This window comes from Propithecus coquereli, unplaced genomic scaffold (assembly GCF_000956105.1).
Source record: "Propithecus coquereli isolate 6110/MARCELLA unplaced genomic scaffold, Pcoq_1.0 Scaffold583, whole genome shotgun sequence".
In the NCBI taxonomy this organism is placed as follows: Eukaryota; Metazoa; Chordata; class Mammalia; order Primates; family Indriidae; genus Propithecus; species Propithecus coquereli.
The window spans coordinates 2,000,173-2,012,645 of record NW_012151763.1 but is presented as its reverse complement, the minus strand read 5'-3'; the positions used below and the strand labels follow the sequence as shown (position 1 = coordinate 2,012,645).

Below are 12,473 nucleotides of genomic sequence, written 5' to 3'. Positions count from 1 at the left end.
CATCCGAGAGACTGTGGTGCAAGCCCACCTGGAAGGACGCTGTGAAGCACCTGAACCAAAGACCATGGGCCTTAAGGAACTGCCTCTGGCTCTCCCCATGGCCTGTCCCCAGCCCCTGAAGGACACATGATGCCCTCCACGGGCTAGTCCCCAGGCTTCCACTTCCTACTCTCTCCCGCCACCACCCAGCCTCAAGCTATTGGGCGGCACAGCAGGGAAGGGCACAACAGATGCCAAAGGCAGAGGGCATCTCTTGGCTCTGATCATTGGGGCCCACGTCTGGCTCCGTGCTAACTGGCAAGCAGATGCATTGGGGTGAGTATCTTCTCTCCAGCTCCCAGGTTGCGCTTGGGCACCTGCTTGAGAAAACACTGGGAGAGCTGGGGCTGGCCCCAGGTTGTCCAACGTGGCCAAATGGAATGGGCCCCAGCCTCTGCCAGGAAAAAATGGGGGCCTTCTAGGCCAAAAATCCCTTCGTGAGGAAGGGCAGGGGAGGGAAGGAGGAAGGCAGGAAAGGTGGAATGCCACCTGGTCAGCATGTCTGGAGCTTTGCAGCGGGGAGGGGCAAGGGAACAGAAACGTCAATTGGCAGGTGATTGATTCCCCAGGTGGAGACTCGATATCAGAGACATATGGAGGGCCTCTGCTAAGACTGGTCCCTTATAACTGACACATTTCCAGAAGAATCTTCCTAAGGGTTAACCTCCCTGGCTCCCTAGTGCCTCAAGCACCTCACAGGCATTAAGTCATTCAGCTTCCATGGGCCCTGTCAGGTACGGGGAGGGTGGAAAACTCTGGCTGCAGGGTTGAGCAAGCCATCCAAGCTGGTGGCTTCACTGGGATCAGAACATGGGCCTCCTGACTTGAAGCACAGTTTTGGGCAAATCCCCAGGCCTGAAGGGGCCTCCAGAAGTCATCTGTGGCCTGAAGGCGGGGCTGTATTCAAAGACTGAATCACAATGTCTGCCTTGGAGAGCTGTTTAGACAGAAAGAAGCTGTCTGTCGATTGAGGGGGTTTTAAACCACTGTGGTTGCCAATGGACCTAGGCTGTGTACTCTTTTGGGCCGCACAAAACTTTGCTACATTTTTTAAAGCACCACAGAGGAAAAAACTGTTTGGTGCTAAGGCCAGAGGATGGAGGTGGGAGTGGGGGGAGGTGGTGTCAACAGAATCTTTTGCACAGTCACTGATAGTTAAACAGCAGGTCATCTCTGTCCCACTGCTGTCCAAAGCCTCACAGAAAACAGGCCGACAGAGCAAACCCCAGATGGGCCTTTGGCTCCAGGTCATGGGCTCCCCCACAAAGAAATGTTTAAAAAGGGACAGTTTAGGATCTTCTCCCCAGGTGGACACCATCCTGAAGGAGAAATCATCAATCTGAAGTTCAATTTCAATGCACCTATTCACAAAAAGAGAAGTATCCTAAAAGTTCAAAGCCAGAGAGCACAGTGCCAAGGAAGCCAAGCTCAGGGTCCTATTATTGACCTCACAAGGAGAAAACTTCGGCTCTGCCCAGCCTGCCCCCTAACCATTGGAAGGCCATGGGCTGCATAGGTAGGGCCAGGAGTGTCAGTGTGCCCCACGGCAGAGTGCTCCAGAGCTGTGAGTGGGCTCGTGCCAGTGGGTAGTGGTTTTAGCATGGCTGGTGCACATGTCTTCAGAGGCAAAGTCTGGGGGAGGCAAAGTCACATGGGCCCCTTAGTAAATCTGTAGGAAGTAGCTCTGCCATCCAGACCCTGCCCCTCATCCTTCACATACCCCCTCCTCCTTCCAGCAGTGTGTGGGGGGAAGGGGTATTGTCACAGATCTGTAAGATGGATTTCACTAGGCCTCCTAGGAATGGCCTGCGTTCTAGAGTTTTGTTCTAGTGTACTCATTATTTATTTATTTGTCATTACTTTTTAAAAAATTTTGTTTGTTGCTCAATCCTTGTCCCTGCCTTCAAAGTGTAAGCAAGGACAGAAAGGACAGAACTGTCAAGGGAGAGGGGTGCTGAAAGGCTGGCCTCTCACTATCCTCTGTGGCTTAGGCTTCCACACACAGACAGGCCTCCAGCCAGCCCCACAGCCCTGGGGCTGGGCCTGTGGCCATTCTGGCCACAATCTACACAATGAGTTGATTCCTTTGGCATAAGAGAAGCCGGTCCCTGACAGGAGGACAGGATGGTGGGGCTTTGGGGGAGCACTCAGAAGAGCTAGACGCTCGGGCCTATAGCTCTTCCCAGGGGGCTTTGACCATGATGCTCCCTACCCCACCCTCCCCACCTGTCTCTGACAACTGACTTCCTAATACTCCACGGTTAGGGAATTATTTGGCAACAAGGAGGCTAAGGCTGTTTTGTGGTGGCACAGTCTTTAAAAAGTTAAAAAGAAAATAGGAGGCCTCTGAAAGAGGTGTTCATACAGGACGGGACACACGTCCTGCTACTTGTCGGTGCCAGGGTTGGCGGCCACTATCTCCTCGTACTTTGGGGGAGGGTCACTGTAAGAGACACTGGCCTCCTCACTGCTGCTCTCCTGGGGTGCAGTCACCTCCTCATAGGAGGGGGGAGGGGTGGCACTGGACAGCCTGGAGAGGGAGAGCTCAGGGAGGTAGAGGGTGCTCTCGAGTCGCACTGTGGTTCTGCCCCCCCGGCTGGGCCCCGGCACCACCTGGGCATTGCTGCTTCCTGCCTCACGGTGCCCAGAGGACTCCCCCTGGCTATGCACAGTGCCCCGGTACACCATGACCCGAGGGAGGCTGTGCCCGGCGCGACTGGCTAGGTACCGGTTCTGAGCATAGGAGGGGTGGTGACGGGTTGCTTTCTGCAGCTGGCACCTCCAGATGATGAACAAGGCGATGACAATCAGCAACGCCACACCCAGAAGGGGCACCACCACGTACATGGCATCTGAGCTCTGTGAGGGGTCTCGCACTGAGTAGACTGCATTTGGGTACCCCTTCCAGAACTCCATCTGCAAAAGAAGAAGCACCACTTACCAGACATTCACACTCCAGACGGACCTCAGAGGGCTTCAGCAGGGCTGTATTATGTTGGGCAAAGCCCAAGGCTGCTTCCCACCCTTCCCCATCCGACTGGCCTCGGAGACCTAGCAGAGAAGCTGCAGAATGCACCAAGGACAAAGGACAACGCTCTCAAGTGAAGAGTCTCCCCAAGAGTCAGGCACTGCAAATGTAATCACATTTTTTGTGTTCCTCTATGGCCCCGTGGCCACGCCTTAGGCTGGGTGGCTTCCCTTCCCTTGCTTCTGATCCATCTGAGACACCAGGGTCTGCTCTCGCTATTATTGAGGCCACTCCTACCCCCAGAAGCCAGCCCCAGGATGGTACATGCCGTTTTCTCTTTGTTCTCAAACACCTCCTTGACTTCCTCGTAGCTGCAGATCTCCTCCATGCACTCGCGCTCGATGGTGCCCTGGCGCAGCTCCTCCAGGAACTCATTGGCACGAGGGAACCGTTTCAGGACCGAGTGGGCATTCTTGGCCTCCAGAAACACTGAAGAGAGAGCTGCACTGAGGCCTGGAATGGCCTACAATCCAGGCCCAATCCAGGGATGAAGCACAATCATGGGGGAAAAAAGGCAAAGCCAGCAGGCAAGACGCCAGGCTCCCAACCAAGGGATGGAAGGGCTGACTTCCTGTGGCGCCATACATTCCCGTCTAGAATACTATGGACCCAACGAGGCCCAGGCCCCTGGTTATATAGAGGAAAATGGGAACCAACTGAGAGAGAAGTGCATGGTGCACAAGGAAAAGAAAGAATAAGAATTTCGAGTATTGTAATCATCAGTGAATAAATACCCAGTATCTTCTGCATCGCCTTGAAAAGAGAAAGTCAGAGCCCTTGTTGTGAGAATGTATTCCTCTTTGAGGCTGATGCTGGTGAGACTGATACCAAATAATCCTATAAAACTCTACCAGGGTGGCATCCCTCCACCTGAACCGGCTGCCTATGCTACTAGATCACGTGGCATCAAGAGTGTTGCTCAAGACAGTCTAGTACCAAGACAGGCTGGGCTAGATCAGGAGACTGGGCACACATGAACCTGAGAGTGCCTCTGGGAATGGGAGGTAGAAGGGTCTGGACGGGGAGTCTAAGCCTTTGGAGACTGGGCACAGACCCCTCCTGCAAATATGCCTTTGGGTGGCAGCCACATCTCCATGCAAAGGGAGAACCCCAGCTCCAGCTAGGCTGAGCAGCATGACGTGAACCATGTGCCCACGTAAGCCTGAGCCGAAACTTTAGAGGATGAAAGAAGAGGTGATATTTGCTCTTAGTGTTCATCTAGAGGTGGGCCTTCCTAGTTCCCACATCAGGCAACTGCCCTTGGTGCCCTGGCTGGTAGGTCTTTGCCTGTCACGTTGGTGTCTCTCGAGCAGCCTGGGGAAGTGCATCCAGCACGTGCTCCAGGAGGGAGCCAGAGTTGAGAGGGCAAAGCTGCTGCTCAGCCCATTGGATAATGGCCACAGGGCCACCCCAGGGACAGGCAAGCTGGGAAGGACTTGAAAGATGGGCACGCACCTTTCCCATGGGCCCCTGGGCATAGCCCTCCACCACTCTGCCTGGGCCTGGAAAAAACTCACCTGCCATGATGCTCCCTCAGCTCCAGGGGCTCACTTGCCTGGCAAAGGAGAAAAGCAAAGTTGTGGTGAAATCACTCCCAGAAATCTGCAGGGCACCCTTTTGGCCCTGGGATGTTACCTCCTGCCCCCCACCCCTCCAAGCCTGGTCAAAAGGTCCAAGCAGGGCCCTGTAAGCTGCAGCGCCCTCTATGCAGCTCTCACAGCTCCTACTGCTTCTCATGTTCCCCCAAGCTCATCTCCGGAGCCCTCAAGGCCCCCGGCAGAGCCCAAAGCAAACCTTTCAGCTATGTCCCCCAAGAACACATTCAGAGCATCTAGAAAACCTAAGAGTTGGCCTTTTTCTTTTAAAAGGCCAACTCTCCTATAGGCTGAGGCTCCTCCTTCCTTGTTCCCCTCAGTGAATCTTTGCACCTTTGCATTGGAAAGGCCCTCAGCGGTAGTTGAGGAAATGAGCCCAGAGATGCAGGGACTCAAGCAAGGTTAAGCAAAACGACAGTGACAGAAGCAGCACCTGAATTGGGAACTAATTTTGATCACCATGGTGAGTCCCAGATACCTCTAATAACAAGCACATTCCCCTGAAAACAAAGCTTAAGGCAGGAACAACAACCATCTCAGATGCCATGGCCTGGTTGAGACTGGCCTCCAAGAAACTTCTGTGGACACATGTCCTGCAGGGTCAGACCCTCCATGCACAACATAGTTGCATTGTTGAGATCTCTGTGCATACCCATTAGGCCTGAACCTAGATGACCTGTTGGGCTCATCTTCACCTGACAGGGAGGCAGATACCTGGAATCTTCTGGAACCAGGTATCTCTCCTCTCTTTGCATTAAAGACCACCACAGCAGAGTACCAAGACATGGATTTAGATGGTCAACACTAAGATGCTAACTAGCAGAGTTGGCTCTAATGTGAGCTACTGTCCAAAAGCCTTCCTCCTGCTAAGGAGCTATCCAGCCGGTAGGTACATAAACCATGGGGCACAGCACATTGCTCCTCCTGCCCCTCCCCATAGCACACACACCCACTCACACACATATTCCAGAGCACCGGCCGAGCTGTCCACATCTGGGAGCAATCACCCCACTGCTTCCCTCCCGAATCAGAAGCTATGGTTTTATGACTAACTGGATGCAAGACATGTGAACCATGTAACCCCTTGTGTTCCCCTTTTGGCCTGGGCTGCCAAGAAGTTCAGCATTAGCATTGCCAGTCAAGCACAGGCACCCTGACAGCCCAGGTGTTGAGCGCATATGCTTCTCTCCTGTGATGTGGTATACAGTTTTCTATTTATGTTTTCAGATTCTTATTGTAAATTTATATGTCTTCTAATCCTTCCAGCAAACAGGTAGGATATAAATCATAAATTTAAAACTAAAGGAAAAACAACAAATCTAACATTCATTTGTGGAAACACCATGTCAAGAGGCATTCTCTTTTAAATCCCACAACAACCTCACCCAAAACTATCATCATGTGAATTTGTCAACAGACGGGCCTGCATTGTGAGAAAATTGGCCTCAGTGTTTATCAGAGCAAAGATGGAATATTATCTCCAAATTCTACTTCCATCATGGATCTCTGAGGTTCATGCAGTGTGGATGTGGAGGTTTTCTTGATTAAAGAAAAATGGAGCTGTTGTATCTGGTTTGAAAATAATCAGGAAAGGCTTTACTAATAAGTGAAGAGAGAAAAATATGTTTCATTGCTTATCGAAGAGAACTGCAGTGTTTTTTAACTTTTTATGTAGAAAAATTACATAACAGCTTACACATAGCCACCTCTGGTCCCAAACACACCCAACGTTGGTGCATGCACACCCACACCTATCATAGACCCAAATGCGTGTTATCTTGACACACCTGCTGAAGTCCTTAGTTCATTTTCAGGCTTCAAACGAGCCAGGAAGTCCCCTAAACAGCTCCACTGGCAATTCTGTGGCCACCGTCACTGCTGCTGCGGCCTGCCATGAGGCCTTTTCCTACCCCCAAAATTTAGCGCCTGCTTCTTCCCCTATAAATACACCATCAATAGGCAGTTACTATGGCAACAATGAGGAAGCGAGCATGAGGGCTCCACGACAGGGAATGATGCTGCAGTCACGCATGTATATGTCCCTCCTGCCTCTGGTGGCTACTGTAAAGCTGACTGTAGGCTGAAGGAATTTTTAACCCACTCCCCACAGGAACACAGCTGAATCCTGGCAGCCTGGAGAGGAAGGAAAGAGGGAAACTGGCCACCACAAAGACCTTCCTCAACCCCACCCCAGGCTGAAGCTTCTGAATCACAGCACTCTGGGGCACGGCTCCCAAAGTCCCTCGCATGAAGCCTGGTGGCCACCAGTGCACCTGGGGGCCCAAGGTATGGCCTCCAAACCACTTCTCCGAACCCTAGCCCTTTTTATTTCTGTCACTCAGAACTGATCGCCAAGAAAGGGTTCTGTGATCTCCAAATCTCATGACTCATCAACCCACCCAGTGACAAGGCAGCTCCCAAATGAGGCTGAAACTCAAACTCTGGGGCCCCCTTGTCCCCTTCCATTCATGCCAGCACTGAGAGTGCCTGTCCTCGCCCACCTTTGCCGGACACCAGCGCCCTGCCCAGGGACTCCTGCTTCTGGCCCAGCAACACTTCTCCGGGGCTGCTCAAGACCCCCAAAGCCTTGGGCCGGCCAAGCCTCCAGATCCCCCCTCCCCAACAGTGCCAGAGCCCAGCTCGGCGGCCCTGGACACTGAACCATGCCCTTGGGGCTGCGGCGCCCAATCCAAGCGGCCTCACCGTTCTCCGGGCCCAGGAGGCGGCCGCCCTGTTTGCGCACGCAGCCCGCCACCTCGCTGCTGCGCCTCTTCCAGCAGGGCCCCTGTCCCCGCCCACCTGCTCCCCGTCGGCCAAGCCCCCCGGCCCAGCCCAGCGGTCTCCTCCCTCCCGCCCTCCCCGAGCCGCTGTCCTCCCGCAGCCCCGGACGCCCTGTCGCCCGCAGGGCCAAGGCCGAAGCGCGCCTGGAGCCCCCGCCCCTCGCAGCCGGGCGCCCAGGCCCTGCCCATTACCTCGGCACCCCCCTGCCTGCCCCTGCTCTCCTCTGGGGGTTGCTCCGCTGCCCACCCCACACACCCCGCGGCGCCAGGTCTGGCCTCGCGCCCCGAGCCTCGCGCGCCACGACCGCCGTGCTCCGATCGCCAGGCCGCGATCGTCGCACTGCCCTGCGCACCGGGCCGCCGGGCCGGCGGGCCAAGGAGTGGAAGGAGGGGTGGGGGCGAGCAGAGCGGGCCGAGGGGGTTGGGAGAGCGGGCCGGCAAGCTGGCCCGGAGGGGCGGAGGCGCGCACCGAGTACCGCGCGCCCGTGCCCCACTCCGCCGGCACCGCCCCTGCCCCCGCCCGTGCCGCCGGGGGGCGGGGCCTGGCCGGCAGGCCAGGGGCATGCAGGGGACCTGGGCCACCGCACCCGCCCAATCGTGACCTGGGATGCGGCTCCTCGGAAGACCTGGCGCAGCAGTGGGCTCCGGCGGCCGCGGCGCCCAAGGCCCTCGCGCCAACCGTCCCTGCGCAGCCCAACCCCCCTCCTGTGCCAACCAGGGCTTACCTGCCATTCGGGCCGGTCGGGCCCCCGGATACCCGCCAAGAAGAGAGGGACGCGGGCCAGCAGCCTGGGCCCGCGTTTTCAGGGCCCCACCGGTCCAGCAGAAGAAAGGCCGGGTCGAGGCTACGTTCCAGCAATGACTGAATGACCTTGGCTTCCTCACTTACCTCTCCCCACCAGTCTTCTCTCCTGTAAAATCTGAGAAATGGGGAGAATCCTTCCTCCCTCATGAGGCTGTGGCGAGAGGAAGGAATCGTCTGGGACTGCAATGAAGGCTAGATGGGGGGCGTCCTTTGGAGGCCACCCTGTGGGAGGTTCAGCATGGGAGGACAAGACACTGGTAGCAGAGATGACACTAGTCCAGGAGGAACCACACGACAAGGACAAGGTTGACTGCTAAGAGAGGGGCAAGGCAGTTCCTGAGGGCGCTCAGGTTCTAGGTCTGGGAAAGCCTCTGAGAGGAGGGGCCTGGTGAGCCCTGCTCGGTTGTCAGCGCTCTTTTTCATCCTCTGCACCTCTAGAGCCCACTCAGCACTGGAATCGGCTTCCGTCCCCCTCTTGCCCTCAGCGCAAGTGGTGCCTTTGATAGGAATGAGCCTGAGAAGGTGTCCCTGGAACTACCCCGACTCCCATCCCAGGTGGAGTAACTCAACCTGCCCCAGCTACCAGGGGCTGAGCTTCCCGCTGCCCTGGTCCCTGCCATTCTACCCCCGACGCCCCCCAAGGTGCTTTCCCTTCCATTTCAGCCCCCTGTTCTCCGAGTTCTTCCCTGGCATGCTGGCTGTCCTAGGCTGCAGGAGTCTGTGGCACTCCCCACATTGAAAGCAAGGAGGGCCACGCCCCAGGCCTGTGGGACAGGGTTCCACAGAAAAAAACCAAGATCACCTGAGGATGAGAATGGGGCTCCTTTGGTGCCTAAAGGACTGAGTATGTTTTGGAGGAAACCCCGATTCAGGGGGAGAGAGCTGAGGTCATAACTAGTGGGGGAAACAGGTCAGGGCTCTTCTGAAGCTAACCTCCCGAGTTTGTTAGCGCACCAGCATGGTCCCATCTTGATCGCAACAGCCATAGACCCTTGCGCACACAACTGTTGAAAGCATATCCCTTCCGGTATGCGCACAGGGGTCTACGCACCCCCTCTTGAGCCTCTGGCTCAAACAACACCAGCCTACTTCTATTTCCCTGTCTGCCCGGAATGCCTTTCCTCCCACTGTGGGCCTGGTGCCCTTGCATTCATTCTTCCCACAGAGTGCAAAGGCTGTGGACAGGGGGCCTCTGGGGATGGCAAGGGATGGGAAGGGGGGGAGCACTGGAGTGTAGTGCAGTCTCAGCAGTACCACATAGTGGCTCTACTATCTTCAGCAAGTGACTTAACCTCTCTGCATCTCAGTTCCCTTATCTGTCCAATGGGGATGATGCTAACAGGGTAAAGGAGGGAATCACACAGAGTGTGCCTGGTGCTTAAGTGTGAGCTGCACTGCGTTCACGGGGTTGCTCACGTAGGTTGCAGTAGTGCCTCCTCTCTCCGGGTCAGGGACCTGTCTCTTCCTGTGTCCCTAGCATCTGACACAGAGCCTCATTGGTAGAAGGTGCTCACTAGATCCTTGTAGAGCTGAGGCTGGAGGGGGCTGAGGTGAGGAGCTGGAGAGAGAGTCAGCCTTCAACATACCACCTCAGTGTTGTCCCCAACACCAACAATAGCTCCGGCTCCTGCTTCCTTCCTGTGGAGAGCCTGGGTCTTGGTACATCAGCTTCCCCCAGACTCTTTGGCTTCCTCAAGGGCTTTCTAACTCCCCACAACATGGCTCCAGGCACTCCTGGGGACTGGCAGGGGAGGGCTGCAGCTATCCCTCCATCACCCCTGCCACATGATTTTAGATCTTGGTCTGAACAATGCTCCATGAAGCAGTATAGGAAGGGCTTGGCCACTGGCTTCACTGTCTGGGCAAGGCACTGAGCAGTTTAGTGTCCTCAAGTGGCTTTCCATTTCCAACCAAATTGCAATGACTTTGGCCTCCCTTAGGCTACTGGCACAGCTCAGACTTTCATCATATAAATGAACCTTCACTCCCTCTCTCCACCTCCATCACAGCCAATATTCACCCTTGTCTTACCTCTGCATTGGTGAGCTCTCTAAACACAGTTTGGCACATCATAACCACCCCTGTTTTCTGAGTGCCTGTCATGTTTAAGGCACTGCATTAAGGGTTGTGGGAGGACACAGCTCCAAGAGTTCATGCTATAGTTGCTAAAAGAAAAAGGTGACCATCTACAAGCCAAGGAGAGGCCTCAGGAGGAACCAACCCTGCTGACAACTTGATCTTGGATTTCCAGCCTCCAGAACTGGGAGAGACTACATTGCTGTTGTTTAACCCCCATTCCCCCAGCCTATGGTACTTTGTCAAACAAAAACCGCAGTCTGAGCAAACTCATATATCAGGTATTTACTCAGTGATATTATGTGGCAGGGGCTGTTCTAGGACCTGGGATTACAGAAGCCAACAAACTAAACAAAAACTCCTACCTTCGTGGATATTAGACAAAAAAGCAGGAGTCGAAGATACAGGCTGCAGAACAATGATTGGTGCTTTGGGGAAAATGAAGCAGAGATTTGAAATAAGGCGGTCAGGGAAGGCCCCACAGTGAGGATGGCATTTGAGCCAAGACTCGAAGGAGGTGAGGGGCCATCCTGTTCCAGGTCAACAGATCCACAGTGCAAGAGCCGTGGGAGCAGAGGCAAGCCTGGCGTGTTCTGGAGTCAGCCAGGAGGCTGGTGTGCTGAAGGGTGAACAAGAAAGGAGGATGGTAGGGGATAGGGTCAGAGAGGTCAAGATGGGGTGACGAGGAGTCATGCAGAGTGATGTGGGGAGACATTGAGGGTTCTGAGTTAAGGGGTACTATGGCCTGATTTCTATTCATATAAATTATCAGTCTGGCTGTACTGAGAGGGTGGAGCTGGGAGACTGCCTAGGGGGCTATTGGAATAACCCAGACACTGGAGAGATTTTGATGGAAGAGTCATTCGCGTTGGATGACAGTTGGGAATTGGGCTAGGACAGAGAGACAGAAGTCAGGGATGGCACTCAGGTTTTTAGTCTGAGGAACGGGAAGGATGAAGGCACTTTAACCGAGGTGAGGCACACAAGATAAGGTAGGTCATGTGTAGGAGTGTGGGGTTCAGGGCAATAGCAGGGCTGGAGGTGTGACTGGAGTGACACTGAGTTGGTAAATGCCATGAGACTGGTTGGGATCCATGGGATAGGGAATGGAGGGAAAGAAAAGTAGCCCCAGGACTAAGCCCTGGGCAGTCCCACATTTGGAGGCAAGGTAAGCAAGGAGGAGCTGACAGAGGAGATGGAGGGGCCATGGGGGGGTGGAGAGGAGACCAGCAGGACGTGGGGGAACTGAGGAGAATGAATCAGGAAGGAGGCAGCCATCAACCATCTGGGTCCCATGGGCTGGGCAAGTAAGATGAGGACAAGGTATGGAACATCGCATCTGTCCATGTGGAGGTCATGAGTCACCTGACAAGAGCAATTCCAGGGGAACATGGAGGGACAAAGGCAGATCAGAGCGCTTCAATCAAGAGTGGGAAAAGAGGAGTTGAAAACAGAGAGTGCTGATTGACAAGTCTTTTGAGGAGTTTTGCTACAAAGGAGAACAGAGAGAAGGGGGAATTATAGGGATATGAGGGGACAAGATAAAAAGTATGTTTAAAATATGGGATAGATTACAGTGGTGACATATTAGTATGCTAATGAGCTGGTACAGAGGGAGAAATCGGTGATGTGGGAGAGAGAGGCACAGATGCAGGTAGGTGGGAGACACCATAGCGGAGCTTGGAGAAGTTCTCCATGAAACAGGAGGCCAGGTCAGCACTGGCAGTAGGGGGAGGAGTGTCAGTGGTTTGAGAAGAGAAGGCTTAAAACAGGTTTCTGGGAGACAGGAGGGTTAGTGTGCTGTGGAACTGCAATGCGATTGCGGGGCTACGCTAAGGACCTACTTGGGGGTTGACAGCCGTTACTTTCCAGTGAAACTAGTCAGCATGTGTGTGTGGTTTGCTCCGGCCAGGTCCAGTCACACTGGTACAGACCCAGAGTAGGCAGAGAGCTACATTGCATCAGGGTTGGGGTTTTGCCAGATGAGTATGAGGAAATGACAGAGGGAAACAGTAGTTGTGTGTGGATTCAAGGGAGAAAGGGTGATGACAGGCCATGGATTTTAGGCTGGGTAAGGAGGGAGGTAAGGACAGAATCAGGGTTTGGTGAAGCAGAGTGAAAAATGGTAGAATCTTTGGTTTGAGGGCCCC

At 54.5% G+C, this 12,473-nt stretch overlaps 1 protein-coding gene across 2 annotated transcripts; it reads right to left on the bottom strand.

The window, feature by feature from the left end:
• Positions 1–1,919: 1,919 nt before the first annotated feature.
• On the bottom strand, positions 1,920–7,652 carry PRRG3 (proline rich Gla (G-carboxyglutamic acid) 3 (transmembrane)). 2 transcript variants are annotated; one of them, XM_012658363.1, is made up of 4 exons: positions 7,635–7,652; positions 4,585–4,622; positions 3,336–3,496; positions 1,920–2,955 (listed from the first exon to the last, which is right to left on the bottom strand). In XM_012658363.1, the coding sequence occupies exons 2-4, from the start codon at positions 4,589–4,591 to the stop codon at positions 2,425–2,427; spliced, it is 699 nt and encodes a 232-aa protein (XP_012513817.1). In that variant the 5' UTR covers positions 4,592–4,622; positions 7,635–7,652; the 3' UTR covers positions 1,920–2,424. The 2 variants fall into 2 exon arrangements, with proteins under 2 accessions (XP_012513817.1, XP_012513815.1); XM_012658361.1 differs by lacking the exon at positions 7,635–7,652 and adding an exon at positions 4,751–5,110.
• Between the last annotated feature and the right edge of the window lie 4,821 nt (positions 7,653–12,473).

What these genes read in the sequence shown, in the direction of transcription:
- PRRG3 (XM_012658363.1), bottom strand. An exon ending in TTGAGAACAAAGAGAAAACG is followed by an intron (nt 2,956 to 3,335) that starts GCATGTACCATC and finishes CTTCTTTTGCAG; the next exon opens with ATGGAGTTCTGGAAGGGGTA.